The sequence below is a fragment of the Panulirus ornatus genome, chromosome 19 (assembly GCF_036320965.1).
Source record: "Panulirus ornatus isolate Po-2019 chromosome 19, ASM3632096v1, whole genome shotgun sequence".
Taxonomy (NCBI): domain Eukaryota; kingdom Metazoa; phylum Arthropoda; class Malacostraca; order Decapoda; family Palinuridae; genus Panulirus; species Panulirus ornatus.
This window is the reverse complement of record NC_092242.1, coordinates 14,031,707-14,049,806: the sequence shown is the minus strand read 5'-3', so window position 1 is coordinate 14,049,806 and position 18,100 is coordinate 14,031,707. Positions and strand designations below refer to the sequence as shown.

The window sequence follows — 18,100 nt, the reverse complement described above, 5'->3', positions numbered from 1 at the left end:
TTTGTTGTCTGATCTTCGTGGGATTCGTCCTATAAGTTGGTCCCACAGCTTTGCTGAATACTCAGACTTGTCTTATTTTTTTTTTTTTCAAAGATGCTCGTCCTGAAAGTATGGAAAGGAATCTCAGTACAGGGGTAAAACTGCAGTTGTTTTTCCCCCCCTCACCAGCTTAACGTCCTACTTCCTCCCTCAAAAAGAAAAAAAAGAAAGAAAAACATAATCTCTCTAGGTTGGCTCCATACATTTCAGATATTACTGAATTTTATCCTTCTCCTTATGCAAGTGGAATTTTGTTTTTGTGGGAATCAGTTCCACGGTAGATTTTTTTTGCAACCTTTTCATGAAAGTTGAAGAGCCAGCCAGTCAGTCTTCATCACGGATCTTTATCAGGATGTTGTAGCTCAAAACTGGTTATGGGTAATACATCTTTTGGATGTGTAGAATTTTATTTCTTATAGAATACATCTAAAATTAACAATCTGTTCTAGTTCTTATGATAACTAATCGACATAGCTTTCATTGTACTTATACTTTTAAAGGCTTGAATATTTGATTGGATAAAGTTGTTTTGCGTGAAACGTAAGACCTTGTGTGAACACTAATAACAAACAATGTATATTTGGTTTTTTTTTTCTTTCTTCAAAACATGGAGCTTCACCACAAACCATAACACAGAATACTGATGACCCCAGAATGTCAAGGCTTTGGTCATGCGAGGCTATAATGTTTGAGCACTTTATCGAGATTATGGCGTCCTGTGGGTCGCTTCACTATACTAGTCTCTAGCCTGGCTCTCAGCGAATATTCGTTATCCCCTGAGCATGACAGTGCGACCCTTGGGTATGGTTAGATACCCAGTCTCATTTCTGTTTTCATTTTTGACGGATGTAAAGTGCGCGCGCAGGATTCATCCAAGCGAAGACCTCAGGCTCTTTCCCCATGTTGGTAGGAGTGTCACGCCCTCACCTCACCCTCCCTCTTGTAGTACCGCTTGGCCCACACGCCCGTCTTCTTGTCGATGATCGTCTGCAGGGAAGAATATGGAGGCGTCTTAGACCACGTTGAAATACTTTTACACATCCTAACATGTAATTTCAATACTTTTGTGTGTGTGTGTGTGTGTGTGTGTATGCGTGTGTGTGTGTGTGTGTGTGTGTGTTTATACAACTGTTGTGACATGGAAAAGAAGGAAGTAACTCTTTAACATTTTCATTCAAGCAAGTTACTAATGGTGTCGATTCACTGCATGTGTTGATTTTTTTTTTCCTTTCTTGATCTAATCTCTTCCTCAAGCCTTCCTTTAAGGAGTTGCTGAGACTGACGCAGTCGAATTAGAAAGCTTCAGCAGGTAGCCTTTTACCTCTTAAGGGTATGTACTGAACGGTTCAAAATGATCCCTTCCCCTCGTGAGTTTATTAATATGCTTCCCGTGTGTGTATATGTCCACCGTAATTTCTTCAGCGTTGCTTGGCTTTAAGACGAGAGTCAAGATTTCGTACACTTCCTTGTATAATGTGCTGGTGCTTCCTCTCGTAGTGGATGACCTTGATATTCGTATTGGTAAAATATCCTGGAGGCAGTAATGGATTGCGCCTGAACATGTTATGACTAGGCCTTCTGTACGAGTCACATCCGTAAATCCAAGTTAGACATCACAGGGATCTTAAATCCAAGTTACATATCAGAGAGACCTCACATCGTCCGCGTTTAATCAAGAAACACTCATCGAACATCTGATTATCTTCAATCACCGCATATCTGTCGTTCACATGTTTTTGGCATCTTGAGATTACAGACGAGAGATCTGTGATGCCGTTGACAGAGAGATCTGACACAGTGGTGTCATTCTTGACACCACTGTCCCCGCAGTGTGGCCAACACTTGACACGACTGTCCCCGCAGTGTGGCCAACACTTGACTCAGCCACAATTTTATTCTATCATACTTATTCGCTGTCTCCCGCGTTTGCGAGGTAAGCGCCAGGAAACAGACGAGAGAATGGCCCAACGCACCCACATACACATGTATATACATAGACGCCCACACAAGCACATATACCTACTTATACATTTCAACGTATACATACATATTCATACACAGACATATACATATATACACATGTACATATCATACTTGCTGCCTTCATCCATTTCCATCGCCACCCCCGCCACACACGAAATAGCATACCTCCCCCTCCTCTCCTCTTCCTCTTCCCGTGTTTTATGATAAGAGTCACCTTCATCTTTATATATTTTTTTATTTCATATTGTCACCATCGTATGAGAAATGATATTCAAATGTAACATACCAAACGTTACGAACGATTTTTTTTTTTTCAAAAAGGCAGCTTTTGATGAAAGAGTCTTGCTTGTAAGACGCCATGTATATTTACAGCGTTAAGCATGACGGTACGACCGTTTAAAAGTATGATGGCCTGGCATTAGACCTGGTTCTTAAAGGGCTGGTCTAAGGTCTGGCCATTTTACCCAAAAGTTATACCGTCGGGCACAGGGGTCGCGCCGTCGTGCACAAGGATCGTGCCGTCGCGGACAAGGGTCGTACCGTCGTGCACAAGTGTCGTATCGTCGTGCACAGGGGTCGTACCATCGCGCACAAGGATCATACTGTCGTGCACAAGGATCGTACTGTCGTGCACAAAGGTCGTACCGTCGTGCGCAAGGGTCGTTCCGTCGTGCACAAGGGTCGTACCGTCGTGCACAAGGGTCGTACCATCGTGCACAAGGATCGTACCGTCGTGCACAAAGGTCGTACCGTCGTGCACAAGGATCGTACCGTCGTGCACAAAGGTCGTACCGCCGTGCGCAAGGATCGTACCGTCGTGCTTAAGGGTTGTACCGTCGTGCACAAGGATCGTACCGTCGTTCACAAGAGTCGTATCGTCGTTCACAAGGATCGTACCGTCGCGCACAAGGATCGTATCGTCGTGCACAAGGATCGTACCGTCATGCACAAGGATCGTACCGTCGTTCACAAGGATCGTACCGTCGTGCAAAAGGATCGTACCATCGCTCACAAGGATCGTACCGTCGCGCACAAAGATCGTACCGTCGTGCACAAGGATCGTACCGTCGTGCACAAGGATCGTACCATCGCGCACAAGGATCGTACCGTCGTTCACAAGGATCGTACCGTCGTGCACAAGGATCGTACCGTCGCGCACAAGGATCGTATCGTCGTGCACAAGGGTCGTACCGTCGTGCACAAGGATCGTACCATCGCGCACAAGGATCGTACCATCGCGCACAAGGATCGTACCGTCGCTCACAAGGATCGTACCGTCGTGCACAAGGATCGTACCGTCGTGCACAAGGATCGTATCGTCGTGCATAACGATCGTACCGCCGTGCTTAAGGGTTGTACCGTACTCCTGAAAGATCGCACCGTAGAGTTCTGTGAATGCTCCGTCGTACTCACTGGGTTTTGAGAGTAATTCACTTTTCATCAGTTTGATCACTGATCTTGGATGTGATTGCGATTGCTTCCCTGCACGTTAGGTTAGAACATAAAATAAATCAAAAATAAATCATTCAGTCAGCCCCTTGTACTGACTCTCATAAGAAAAAATTGTTGTTTTTTTTTAATTTTTTGTCTGTACTTAGTTACAACGAAAACCAAAATAGATGTGTTCAACACTTACCAGTACGAAGCCATCTTGGTCAAAGCTGCGGACGATGTTGGTGGAGTAGCGCTCCTTCTCCTTCTCGTGGACGAGGACAGTGGGCGAGAGGAACCGGTACGTGTTCTGCAAGATGGCTAGGCTTTAGAGCGCGTTCATGTCGTGTGTGTGTGTGCGTATCGGAAGGTTTTACGAAGTGAGATTTTTGTTTTTTCCTCGAAGACTCGTGTCATCTGTTCTCAATACTACCTTACTACCTCGCTAAGATAGGATAAAGAAACCAGGGTATAAACATTGTGATTTAAGCCGATTACCTCGTCAGTAGATTGTAAGACTTACAGTATATCAGAGTGAATTCCTGGGTAGAGGCTGCCTGTATCGTGAGAGCCTATGTGATTGGATAGTGATTCCATCTCGGGTGCCAGACGTGTGCTCAAAGCTTATTATACAGACGGGGAGAGACGTGGTAACGTTAGATGTATTGGTACCTAACTTAAACGTCTTACTTCAGCTCTCGAGTAGGCTGTTCGCCCATCTGCAGAACTACCACTCCTCCTCGTTCCAGTCTATCTGTATACTCTCATGAACTCTCCTCAGTTGTTCCTCACCATCTCAAATGTGAAGCTTTTGTATTCGTCGGCATGGGAGACTTTTTCTCTTTTGTCTTGCTTGTTCTTTTCTAGCTTTAGCTGAACGTGTTTTCCATGTTATTGTTGCAAGAGGTCTCACTTCTACTGCATGAATTCCACTTTTGTTTATTGATGTTTAAACTGCATCTTTCTGTCCTGTATATTATATAAGAAGCAAGAGCAGGCTTTATTTCTTTTTTCTACCTCAAGGTGTATCTTTTTCTCATAGGACACAAGCCTCTCACTTATTCACTATATATCTTTATTCTATGTTAGTCGTTTTCTTTTTCCAAGACAAACATTTTTTGATATATTTTGTTATTAATTTGTTATCTCAGTCGTATATCTGCCTCCCTCCACTGAAGATACACACCCTAGATATGTGATCTTATCAACATTTCCTCTTCCCGTGTTTTATGATAAGAGTTACCTTCAACTTTATTGTTTCTTTTTTGTTTTTCATATTGTGACCAACAGACGTTTCGCGGGCAAAACATGCCCCGACCATGGTTATCTAGGATGTTAAGAAAATCGTTAATAAACACGTTCTCCTGATGTTGCTATGCAGTCTCTTCATCACTGATTACTGACCAAAATGTCCCGTATAACTCATGTCCTCTGTATTTCATATACAAATATGATTCTTATGTATAAAAAAAAAAAGAAAAGTCACTCATAACCTTATACTCGTTATGTACACAAAACAGTTTCACCTGAATTCCTGTTTTCTTCTTTGTACCAGAATACAACTCAGTTTTAGCATTACTACGTCAGTTTTTAGAGCATTCCTTATTCGTGTTTTACATGTTTACAGGTCGGTGATCGACGTGACGTGATTGTCCGGGTCTCGAGCCTGACCGATGAGCAAAACACCACCTTCGTTGGCTCTCAGCCTGACGAGGTGCCCGCTGGTGTCAGCCTCACACCGCAGGCGAGCGCTGAGGGCGAGTATTGGCAGGAGTCTTCCACAAGGTACCTACGTAACTGTTGATGGATATTCCTGTTTTTCGTAACATATTAGACTGTTCGGTACCCGACACAAACTAGGTATTGTTTAAGACTAGGAGTGTATTGTGATATTATTTTCATGTAAAGAACTCTAATATTTTTTGATGTCGTTGAAGGCGGCACAAGACTGCAAGAAGTAAATGAAGAAGAAAATTTGGTTGGAAATGAGCATGATTATTCGACGGAGCTTTTACGCTTGCATTCCTCACTTGTTATATGGCTCTGGGATGCTTTGACTGTGGATCGTTGATTACAGAGATCACTGTGTTCTCCAGCCTAGAATTACAATATTTAGAGATCTGTCGTTGCCCTACACTTAGCAAGTGACACTGTCGCGAACTCTGACATGGTATGGAGAGTTGCAGGTGCCAATCCCTCCCTCCCTGCGGTGGTACCCCAGCTTGGAGGGGGGGATTCAGGCGAAGTCCCTGATGCACTCACCGTTGACTGGGTTCCGTCGTAGTCAAACTTCATGAAGGTAAAGCCCGGCCTGAACCTCTCCACGGAGGTCTTGATCCAAGTGGTTGTGGTGATGATCATCTGGAACACCCGACCCTCGCCCACCTCGTAGTCCTCAGCTGTGAAGAGGCAGGAGAATGGTGTGAACTGTGATGACATCCACTGAGAGAGAAAGAGAGACACACGCACGCACACAGGTCATGATGATGGGGAGGTCGTGAGGGGAAATGAAGAGCAAGCAAGATGTCATGTACTTATGAGCGAACCTAAGCAGATTCCAGAGTTGGTCTGATAAAGGTTTGCTGTAAAAATAATCCGAGAAAATGTATAGGAATGGGTGTTAGTGGAAAAGAAAGCCGACTCAATTTGTTTATCATATTAATAGGTATGAAGTTTCGGGATTGTGTGTGTGACGGGCATTTGGGAGTTGACATTGTTCCTAACCTATCGCCAAGCGTCCACAGGTGTACCATGCACTCGGTGGAAGACGTTAACAGGGTAACAGTAGGAAATTAAAGATAAGGCGGGCCAGTTCGACAGATAGAACGTGAAGGGTGATCTTGTGGCAGAAGACTTATCAGATAAGCGTCAGGCGGGAGTGAGCATGGATGACTTGCACATATAAGATTTAAAACAAAAGTTCCTTAAAAAGACGAAAATGAAGAAGTACCAGTTTAACACTAGATTTGACCTAACCCGTTTGACGTGGAAATAAAGACGCTCAAATGGCTGTCAAAAATCTCATTCTGGCCAAGTCACAAAGTATGTACAGCTGAGGTGGAGAACGCACGGTACCTAGCGTGTGGTCCTCGAGGTCGTTGTAGTCGTCGTCGCCCTCGTACGCATACTGGATGTGGATGGTGGGGGTCGTCCTCACGATGAAGCTGCGCACCAGGTACGGTACTCCTGTCGGGTCGTCATGGATCAGTTAATAGTTTTTTTTGGACTCTGACTAACGTCATCCATTGAGGTGAAGGATCATGGTTCTTGGTATAGCCAGAAACAAATGGTTAAGGCATCAGTCATTACAGGATGTCACTGAATTAATGAGAGATTCAATTACGAGTGAGGAATGGGAAGTAATCAGAGAAGCAGTGATGGCACGTGCGTGAGATGCATGTGGCATGCCAAAGGGGGAAGGTGGTCAAATTAGAAAGGGTAGTGAGTGGTGGGATCAAGAAGTAAAGTTTCTAGTGAATGAGAAAAGACAGGCATTTGGGCGGTACTTACAATGAAGGAGTGCGAATGATTGGAGATGTATAAGAGAAAGCGGCGGGAGGTCATGAGGAAGATGCAGAGGTTGAAAGAGAGGACACATGATAGTTGGAGTGGGTGAATATCAGTAAACTTTAGGGAAAATAAGATATGTTTCGGAAGGAGGTGAATAATGTGCGAAAAACAAGAGAACAAATGGGAACATCGGTAAAGAGAACAAAAGGGGAAGTGATAACTGAGAGTGAGGAAGAGATGGAGTGTCTTTTGAAGGACTGTTGAATGTCTTTGATGATAAGGTGGTATATGTAGGGTGTTTAGGTCGGGTTGGTATGAGATGTGAGAGAGTCATGGAGAGTGGTTTGATGAAGAGAGAAGAGGTGGTGAAAGTCTTAAGTAAGACGAAATGTGGAAAGGTGGCTGGACAGGATGGCATTTTTGTTCAGTTTCTTAAAGGAAGTGGGTGACTTTGTTGTTGATTGGTTAGTTAGGATTTTCGCTGTATGTATGGATCATGGTGAGGTGCCTGAGGATTGACGGAATGCATGTATAGTGTCACTGTATAAAGTCAAGGGGAATAAAGGTGAGAGAGAGAGAGAGAATACAGTGAGTTTATATTACTACAAGTATAGTGATGCATCACCAGTTTCGATAAAAAAAAAATTTTGTTTGTTTATTTGTTTTCTGTACTGAAGGCACTATATAGCGAGAGAAGAAAACGCTAGTAGATTTATATCTAGATGGAAAGGCCCTTGATAACCGGAGTCTGTGGGAGATCACTCTGACCGCAAACACGAAGAGACAGTCTTTCTGGGCCGACCCAGTTTATACCAGAGGCACCTTTACCTGCCATCACAAGGAAGTTCTCGAAGTTCTCGTCCTTAACGTGCTTGAAAGTACCGCGGATGAGGGACCACTCGGGTTCGATCTTGGCCTTCAGGAGGGTCTTCTGAGTGTCGCCAGCCGTCATATTCTCGGCGGCCGTCACGTTCTCCAGCACCCTGACCGTCAGCCACGCGTCGTCGAAGTCGCTGGACAGGAACAAGGTGGCGTTGCTACTGTGGGGTGGAGTAAACGTAGTTACATAGGAGGCATCACTTATTGCATGGAGTGAATGCATCGAGACTACAGGACAATGTGGGGCTTAATCCCGCCGTAGGGGATAGTTTGAGAAAACGTACGCCCTTCTACAGGGTTAAGAGAGAGAGAGAGGGAGACTGTTCGTTAAACAGGGAATGAAGGATGCATTTTCGCTGGGGTTGTGGGCGACTTGAAATGATCAACAGCGTACGGGAACAAACATAGAGTAAATTAAAGAATATTAATGTACTGGATAGAGAAAAAAAGTGATCAGGATTGATGTCATATAAAGTTCCTGTAGGGCAAAATAGGGTTTTTTTTTTTTTTTTTTTGCAGTTTCCGCCCCACAGACATTTCTTTCGTGAACGATATCTTTATTTCCGATGGTATTTGAGATGATTCGAACGATTTTCATCCTCATTTCTCTCGCGCGTCACTCGTTTCAGAGATTGCGTCCAAAGAAAATAGATCTGTGGACTGTATGTAAAGGAAATCTCGTAAATTCTCTGGGGCGTGAAGTGTAAAATAAAAAAGATAGCCAAAATAGCATTAATGTTTCATGTTACCACAATGAGTTATTCTTAGAGAGATAACATTATATCAGTTGATTACGACCATCACCTCCACCGCTTTGGTCCTTGTATCCACCAGAGGGTCGTCCTAGTTTACCGCTTTCGTCCGTGTTTAACCACCTGGCATACCTGGCTGACATGATCTGCCAACCAACAAAGGACTGTGCTGATCCATAGCAACCACAACAAGGACGTCCTCCTCATATACCACGGGAGTTTAGCTTTCCCTCGTACAGGAAGAGCCAGGGGGTCGTCGTCGACCAAACCTATCATGATCATGTTATCCTCCTCACCCCGTCTTAATCCAGCAGTAGATGGTAGTCTCGATCTATCACACGACTGTATTGTGGTAGGCTACCAGAGAGTCATGCTCCTTTGCCAGTATTAAAGTACTTTGGTCTCGTGAACACGATAATGTTACCTTCGAGAGAGATAGCTTGGCCTTATGGGTTGGTCAGTCGGTCAGGCCATCATCTCTTTAAGGTTTTCGCACCATCGTGTTCAAACGGCGGAACATCGTGATTCAAGAGTCGTGCCCTCTCGATAGAGAGTCGCACCGTCGGTCGTGCTCACGAGTTTACTCTAACGTGTCGGCCACAACACAGGGTCGTTCAGGACGTATGAAGAGGGGTTTCTCTGACACTTGCCTGAGGGTGGCGTTGCGCAGCATGGCGTCCCGTCGCTCCATCTCCTCCATGACTGTCTTGAACATGGTGAAGATCAGGATGAAAATAGCCGCTACCACGATGAACATGGCGGCGTCGTGTCCTTTAGCGTGAACCTGATGATGTCAACAATACTCATCAGCCACCTCAGCACGTGTGACATAATACAGATGTCGGATTTACATTTCACTGCTGAAATTGTCTCATGATACACTTACCAGTTTCTCAGATCGTTTTCATTACTTACCGTATCGGTTGGTTACGTGCGACGTCGCTTTCAGTGCCGTGTCACCCAAGTTTGACAACTCCAGGATGGGGTGCTGCCATGACTTTCTTTCCGTACACCACTAAGCTTTGAAACTCTTTAATTTCTAATGTGTTTCTACCCGTCAGCTAGCAACTGCCCCCTCTTTAAAAGGCAGGTTTTCCACCTCCCTGAAAAAATCATAATTCTTCTTCCTTTTTTTTTCTAATTTTCTTTGGTCATTTTTATGTTTCACGTAGAACCTGGCCTATATATATATATATAGTGTGTCTCCGAGTCCATCTCATCTGGGCCTCATATCTTGGCCCCTGAGGTCACCTGACCTTTTTAGCTTGGCCTTAAGATCGCCTAGCCCTCCTAGCGTGGCCCTAAAGTCACTTGGACTTCCCAGCATAGATAGCACCAAGGTCACCTGACCCTCCTAGCTTAATCCCAGGGTCACTTGGCCCTCCTAGCTTGACCCTAAGGTCAACCTCACCTTCTTCAGTCAATAAATCAAAGATCTAGAGCTTTGCTGTGGCTGCCATTGCTAAGTTGACTGAGTTACTCTGGTTTAAAGAGCGACTTTGACACTAACTCCGCCAAGCTGATAAATATTCGTAGCTCTCATTTCATTCAGCTTCTCACTGGGACGCCTGACTTACTGGGACGATTTACTCACATTAGGACGCCTGACTCACCAGGATCCTTCTCAATAGGACACCCCAGCAGCCTCCTCCCTTCTGTAGCAGTAAGCCACCGAGGAATTAGTACCTGTGTTTGGGATGGTGCAGCGGGTGGTGGTAGGTGCCGTAGTAGTAGAGCGCGTGTCACTGATGCTTACCTCTCGAGGATCTTAACTGACGAGGAGGCGCTGTGGAGGCATCTCTAAGGCCGGTGATAGTGGGGCTGTCTCCCGCTGCTCGTCGAACCCAGATAACAGCCTTGTTATCGAGTGCTTAAGTAACACAGGTGGCTGGGTGCTGCTGCCCTCTAGTGGGAAATGAAACTGTTCTCAACTCAGGGTTTGAATATCATGAAGTCTTTAAAGGAAGAAGCAAACTTAGGGTGTTATTCTTTTAGGAAATTGTCACCATTGTTTCCCCACGGTACGATCTCAGTACCCCTTCTCGCCTGGAGACGCCTGAATCACAACTGGTAATATCATTTGTAAACATGTTCTGTTTGGGTGTGAACAGCACCGACGTGCTTCATGTGTTGATTTCATTCCTGCACAAGGACGCAGATGCACGTCTGTACACCAGAAACACAAACATTGGCATAGGTTTCCTGAACACATCATTTTATGTGACATGGCTTCCGTAGACCAAGACTGTTTCACAGACGTAGAATGTACCGGCCCGTCTTGTAGACTCGTTCAAGCGGCCGCCCGGGGTCGTGCCCACATAAGTTCGAATCTTGGCCGCAGCGGTCGGTCCACAGTCACGCAGCTGTTCATTCTCCTCTAGGGACTGGTCGATAAGCTGGGTGATGGAGAATGGATGGATGTGAGCGAATGAGGCCATTTCTTCTTCGGTCCCTAACGCTACCTCGGCAACGCGGGAAAGTGTGAGCAGGTATGAAAAATGATTGTAGCGTAAATGAGATGGCCTCGTGAGAGAGAGAGAGAGAGAGAGAGAGAGAGAGAGAGAGAGAGAGAGTCGGTCCGTCTGGTAGTCAATATTGAACTACGGTCAAGATCGCGTCTTGAGGCAGATTCTGTTCTCGCGTACTGTACATCTGCGCCGGACTCCCGTCTGTGTGGATAAGTGATGGGCGGTCCACGACCCACACACTTCACCTGTTATCTGGTTGATCTTGTGTAATCTTCTTAAGCTCGAGTGATTGATCTAACACATTCTCTCTCTCTCTCTTTCTCTCTCTCTCTCTCTCTCTCTCTCTCTCTCTCTCTCTCTCTCTCTCTCTCTCTCTCTCTCTCTCTCTCTCTCTCTCTCTGTACCCCCGGCCGTGATAAAAGGGATTATCAGTAACTTCAACAAATGGATTCAGTATCATGTTTGTAACCGCTTTCAGGATAGAATCAAAACTGCTAAGCCGAATCTTGAGAAATTCATAGACAGACTTTGTCTTAAATGGAGATACTTTTTGTCTCAATCAAGATAATTGTATCAGTGTCAGAGGTGATGTATTAACACCAATTCTGATTTATACACTGAAATGGAATTCATGCGAAAATCATATATTCCAGAGGTATTACTAAAATTCCCAACAAATCCATAAAAAAGTGTGACCTCTCTGGTGTTACGAACAAGGATTCGGGTTGTAATATTTTGAGAACACCCATAAAAAAATTCCTTTCCGCAGAATAAACGAATTTGATTATTACTTTGTTAAAGACTTCATACATTTCCTCACTCTGGAATGTAGATGGAACATCGCAAGTTTGATACGCCCGACAATCTCGAGGCGTTGTCAATGTTACCAACATTACAAAAGTGACCGCTGTATTACTCAATTTTCTGTAATGCAGTAAGTTCTGGTTTATTAAAGGGGGAACAACAACAATTTTCTCAACGGAATCTCGGTACATTTCACATAGTTAGTCAGTATTATAGTCTCCGATTTCGTTGTAGTCGAAATATTGGTCAAATCAGAGTAAATAGAATTTGTCCTCTTTGCATCTTACTGAATATAGGAGTCTAAAAAGACCCAGAATCGGTAGTCAGCAGTTTACAAAAGGCGCGAGTTTTGTCGAGATAAACTATTTCATATGTATGTGATAACGTGTGTACGTACACGTCATACACAACATACACATCCCCCCCCCCCCAAGAAAAAAAAGCGACCATGTAGTAGAAGGTAAGCAAGGAACAACCTTTGCCGATAACACACCCCGAGGAGAGGCTGTCATTGACAAGAGCACGGGTTAGGTTTAGTATTAGCGAATCAATACACACACACACACACCCATTTGTGTTTACCTGTTTCTGTGTACGTGGAAAGAAATTTGAGCTCTTAGGACCGGAGCTTTTGGTGTATTTTCTACAATTTCCTTGACATTCTTATGTTCGCTGCCTGTATTAATTCATTTAGCCTGTTCTATTGTCTCCAGTATTGTTGCTGGAGGGGTTAAATTTCGCATCTGTTCTGAGTCTTCTCATTCTTGGTTCCATGTCTTGTTCTTTAGATGGTCATTGTTAATATATATCGAAGAATTGCTCAATGAACGGCGAGGAGACTGAAGCTCATGAACGGTGTGGAGACTGAAGTTCATGAACGGTGTGGAGACTGAAGTTCATGAACGGTGTGGAGGTTGGTAAGTTTGTGGTATCGAACCCATTATTGTAGTTTAAATCCTTTAGGTCCAATTGTTGTTGACTGTCGCTTGGCTTCAGCTGATCAGCTATATCCCTTCAGAGTTAGACGACCGGATAAGTGATACGTACTCCAGTTTGCCTGATGAAATTTAATGCAGTAGGGATCAACCTGTCCATGTATTTAAAGACGATTCCGACACGCACGAGTATCCCTCCCACTGTGGTGACCTTGACTACAAACAGGAAATATTGTCAGCTTCCCCTCAAAAAATCCTTCTCACAGGAGACGGATTTTAGCCATTTCCTCTCCTTGGTATGATGACTGAACTAGTCACATTTGTGTATGCCTTCTCATCATCTTCATTTGGTTGGGTTGAGTCACTTCAACAATGCATGTGACTATCGTTGCACCATGTCTAGGTATCATGGTACTCCAGAGAACTTGTGATGCATGGCCTTTCTTTTTTTTATAAACCCGTGACGCCTCTCACTTTCCCAAACAAGAACATTGAAATCCGGTTCCTCGCTACATAATTCTTTTCTCATTTATTTGTAGGAGATGCTGGTCAGTAACTCACTGTATTTACCTCATCTCGCTCAATGTGGATAGGAAAAACCCATATATATTTCTTACCGATAATTGGTACCTTCATCCGCCCTGCCGTGATATATATATATATATATATATATATATATATATATATATATATATATATATATATATATTATATATATAACCTACTAACCCCTCAGATTACACACATTACCAACCCGAGTCGCTCTCTTCCACCCCTAAGGCATCGGTCGCTCTTCCAGGGAATTCTCGAACACCCATAGTATCAGCGTTATGCACCCCGACCTCCCCACACTTTGCTGTAAGTCCTTCGTGAGTTTAGTCTTGTTTCATCTAATGATGCCGGTGCTTTTCATGATCTCTTATCCAGTACAGATGCTGTTCGAAGTCATGTGCCAGCTGTGAATGTATTTTGGAACTTGCCTTTCATTTGACGTGTCTTTCTCGCCTGTTAACCCCCTCTTCAGAGGACTTCGGTCTGTCTCGCTGCCCTTTAAAAAAAAAAAAAATTTGCTCTTGGTAGATGGTGGAAATATCGGATTACTTTTTGTTGTGTCTACATTTTTTTTTTTTTTTTTCATGTCTCGTATCCTTCTAGAGGTGTGGGATGAGAGTTACTGGATGAATTGAGGTTTTCGAATAGGTTGGTCTGTGTCAAGGGCGTCTGATGTCATCATGGCTGTTTAAATTGTTTATGAATAGGACAGGTGACAGACGTAAATGCTAAAGGTCTTAGAGAGAGAGAGAGAGAGAGAGAGAGAGAGAGAGAGAGAGAGAGAGAGAGAGAGAGAGAGAGAGAGAGGTGGATCTACGGTATATAGAGGTTTGTTATGCTTGGGAGGAGAGCCAGTTGATTTTAACAGATGACAGGGGTCTGGTAGCAGACGCGAGAGGGAGAAATTCCAAAAGCTGGTGTGTTGGGTTTGTGAACGGAGGAAAGTGAAAGGTAAAAAGGTGTAGCACTGGAGAGAGAACATGGAGGAAGTGAAGTGTTTTACGTAAACACTTGGAGGTGGACATGGCAACTGACGGAACCATGGGAAGATGTTGCGAGTTCTCAGTGATACGAGAAGGGGCAAAGGTTTTAGGTGCAATAGTGTGTGGAAAGATGGGTATGCTCGAAGGTATAGTAGTCTCAGCGGTGTTGCATGGAGTTGGGTCTTTGGACCCTGAGTTTACAAAATCGGATGATGGTAGATTTATTAAAAAAGGAGATGCTTACAAGGTAAGGTGACCTAACTGACGAACCAGGTCTGCAACAAGCCTAGCTTTGATAAGCATTCACAGGTTTAACATTGTAGAATATTCATTTTACTGAAATATTCCTTTGTACATAACCGTTATTCTGATTAATCATTGGTAGATTTGATAAGAGGGGATTTTACATAAGCCTTTCTGCGAGTGAAACACAACCTGATTTTTTGCAATATGGGATTGGAATAATTGTCTACGTTTGAAAATTATTCGCGTTTCATTGAGCTGTTGTCCTTGCAAAATATTTATGTTGCCGAGTCCTTACTTCAAAGATTTACCAGTTTGCAAGACATTGTTTTATATATTTAATATGTATTCATACCACTGTTTGTAAAGTCATGTTGTTGGACTTGTTAAGTATAAATGTATGGAAACTGCTGCTTTAGAAGTCTTGTACTCTGTTGAGTGCGGAAATGTTATCACTTTTCAGAACTTCGGTCTTCGTCTCCTCAGAGAAGCGAAATTGTACTCGGGAGTTACCTGGAGGGAAGATTATGAATAGTATGTGAAGAGCATAAATGATAACCTTAGAGATTGACTGATAAAGTTTTGTCTCATCCCGCTGACTTCTGGCATCTTTCCCATGCTGACCTCTGGCAACTTCTCCCGACGGTGCAACTTTCCTTCCAGTATTTTTTTTTCTTTATTTTTCTGTCTCAGATTAAGTCTTTCTTCAGATAACTTTATAATTAAAATATTCCTCTGGCTTTTTGGGTATAAGGACAGTATCAGACACAACGGTGTAATTAATGTGGGTGGAGCATATAAAGCAGGATTATAACCCGTATAAGACTTAACTTTTGGGTATCATACCAAACATACTTAACCCTCTCGCGTCAACTGCCCGTGAGGCCGGAGCTGTATAATGGAGACTGGGCCAAAATTCACAAGTAACGACGGCAGCACAAATTGGTCAAGTTTTGCTGAAGTTCCTTGAAGTCTTGGTCGCTGTAATTGGCCAATTAGTTTGCCGGTTTAACTTTTTAATTGTCGGTCCGCGGGCATGACCCCCACCCCCACTTCTCTCAAGTAAGGATACACCACATGATATTCTAATTTTTCTCTCTCTTTTTCTAGAGGTATTTCTGTCTCTAGTGATTTTTTTTGTGCACGGCAACATATAAAACGCCTTTGAATCTGAAGACATTGAAAGAATCCCTCAACAATTCCTCTACAGTTTATCCTCTCTAGTTTAAACTACACTCTACCTCCCTGGTCATCTACAGTGTCAAAATGAAACATAACAGAACTGCAAACCATTCATAACAGTGCACAAATAACCTTCTGTCACTGCCTTTCTAGCAACCACAAGCATTCAACACCTTCATAATGAAATACAAGTACTTTCGATACAATCCCACCCCGACATGTTCAGCATCCACTGCTAGCTAGATCTGCCTGACCAAACCACTTGGCAACAAACTTCTAGCATGCAAGTGGAAATAAGTTCACCCTTGCAACCTACACTCGCAGATCTTCCTTCCCCAACGAACACAGCAATGACCTGTACTCTACAAATCTTTAACCACTGTATTTCTTCTAAACTAGTACACCTAATCGTTCATATGACGAAAGAACGTGAGTTGTTTAGGCAATCAATGAGCTTAGTAGTTCTGTATCACGTACACTTTCAAAACAATAGTGCAATGTTTGTTACATGTGCTCATCCGTTCTTTGTAGAGATAACATTGTATTTTTTTCTCTTTATTACTGGCCTTGATGCATATTTTTACTACCATAAACCAGAGCTGGCACAAGTATTCCTTCATATAAACTTCTCGTACGTTCATTTCATTTCATTCCCCCCCCCCCCCCCCCCCCCCCCCCCACGCCAAAGCTCTCACAGCGCTTCTGGTTTTTGGATGTTACGTGACCTTACTCTCGGCTGCAGCTTCTCGCTAGCATCATCATTAAAGTTTGTTTCAAAACACCTCTTATCATTTACAGTTTCCAGTTATTCACCATGCAGACTGACGGCACACTATAGCATCCTTTCTCTTTAATAACTAAAAGTTTTTATTTGCATTCACCTGCCATACCCTCAGATGCATCATGATATTAGACCCACCTTTGTCGAACTCCTCCATATGATTCACTCAGCAACACCCGTGCCATATGCATACAAGAACTCTTGTATCTACCATGATTTAGCAATACATCACCTGTCTGCCTACCTCGCTCATCTCACGTAGTTACTGAGCAGCTTTGGTGACATCATACAATCTTGATGCAATAAAACATTTTAGAACACTCTTACTATCAAATACTCTTTAGCACACGCTGTGTCCATTCTGAAGGCTGTTGAAAAAAAATATTCAGGTTTTCCATATATTCCATATGGTCAGAACTTCTTAGCGGGCTTTCCCTAGGCACTGCAACTCAAGTTTTTTCAAAGTACGTAGATATTGTTCACACTTTTTTGCTTTTACTGTACAACCCGTCTGTTTAAAATCAAAAATATCTGATAAGCCCGCCTCATTCCTCACTAACAGAGGGGCTCACTTTGTAACGCTATCAAAATCCTACCATCTTCTCTTGCTAACTGTATTCATATGATTAATCCTCTATTTCTTTCTTTCCATTTTACTTCCTTTCTTTCATATAGCGGTCAGGAACCTGACGACTTTTCCATGCTTCCGCACACACTATCCAAGTTCCACTCCGCATTAGTTTTACTTCCATTCTTCACCTATAACCCCAGCTTTTCCACTCTTTAAGAGCATTAATTGAACTTATCATTTCTTTATTACTTCTTCATCTCTACTTCGTGTGTTCCTGCCCTTCCTTCTCTCTGCTCTTACTGTTCCCAACAGCTTCCCTCACCATCTTGTTCAATCAGTTCTGTGTATAAATTACTCCAGTTCTAACAGATGCCATCCTTTGTTAAGCCATTCTAGCAAAGTTAAGACTCGTTTCTTACACGTTCCCCTCTTTTATGTTGTTTACCTTCACCTAGAATATTTACTTGATCTTATTTCGAATTTTATTTAAGTTTCTCTGGAAATCCTTTTTCTCGCTCCTATACACTGTCTTTATAACTTTTATTCAGGACTATGTTTTCTACATTCTCTTCCCTCTGTGCATCACTATTTTTGGCAGATTCTGCTTCTGGGTCCAAACTCTTTTTCCCTAACTTTCTTAAATCTTCCTGAGGTAAATTATCGGACCAGTGTCTGCCTGTGGCTCCCAGCACGCCACTGCTAATTACATCGTCAGTCTGGTCATCGCCAGGTACCTACCTAAAACCTTTAGTATCAACTTTCTCTCAAGAACTTATACAGGGATAAAAATAATCACCCCGTTTATAATTCTCTTACTAATTCATATGGATTTATATGTAAGACACGAACAATAGGATTGATGAAGTGGAAGCATAGCATAAGAAATGGGCAGGAATTTGATGCTTTTTGTCTCGTGTATGCCATTGGTAGGCGACCTTATATTGTGTGCACCGTCCCTAATCGAATAACTAACTGTACTTGTTTATG

The 18,100-nt window shown here is 43.2% G+C and overlaps 1 protein-coding gene across 4 annotated transcripts; it reads right to left on the bottom strand.

Annotated features, from left to right (window-relative positions):
• Window positions 1-420: 420 nt before the first annotated feature.
• LOC139755401 (uncharacterized) lies at window positions 421-10,448 on the bottom strand. 4 transcript variants are annotated; one of them, XM_071673677.1, is made up of 8 exons: window positions 10,281-10,385; window positions 9,510-9,697; window positions 9,245-9,378; window positions 7,792-8,003; window positions 6,529-6,639; window positions 5,716-5,852; window positions 3,659-3,763; window positions 421-1,026 (listed from the first exon to the last, which is right to left on the bottom strand). In XM_071673677.1, the coding sequence occupies exons 3-8, from the start codon at window positions 9,349-9,351 to the stop codon at window positions 955-957; spliced, it is 744 nt and encodes a 247-aa protein (XP_071529778.1). In that variant the 5' UTR covers window positions 9,352-9,378; window positions 9,510-9,697; window positions 10,281-10,385; the 3' UTR covers window positions 421-954. The 4 variants fall into 4 exon arrangements, with proteins under 4 accessions (XP_071529778.1, XP_071529777.1, XP_071529776.1 ...); XM_071673676.1 differs by lacking the exon at window positions 9,510-9,697 and having other exon boundaries at window positions 10,351-10,448; XM_071673675.1 differs by lacking the exon at window positions 9,510-9,697 and having other exon boundaries at window positions 10,281-10,421.
• Window positions 10,449-18,100: the final 7,652 nt, after the last annotated feature.

What these genes read in the sequence shown, in the direction of transcription:
- LOC139755401 (XM_071673676.1), bottom strand. Translation starts at nt 9,351, where the DNA reads ATGTTCATCGTGGTAGCGGCTATTTTCATCCTGATCTTCACCATGTTC. An exon ending in CTGCGCAACGCCACCCTCAG is followed by an intron (nt 8,004 to 9,244) that starts GCAAGTGTCAGA and finishes TCCACCCCACAG; the next exon opens with TAGCAACGCCACCTTGTTCC. An exon ending in CCTCGAGGACCACACGCTAG is followed by an intron (nt 5,853 to 6,528) that starts GTACCGTGCGTT and finishes GCCTCTTCACAG; the next exon opens with CTGAGGACTACGAGGTGGGC.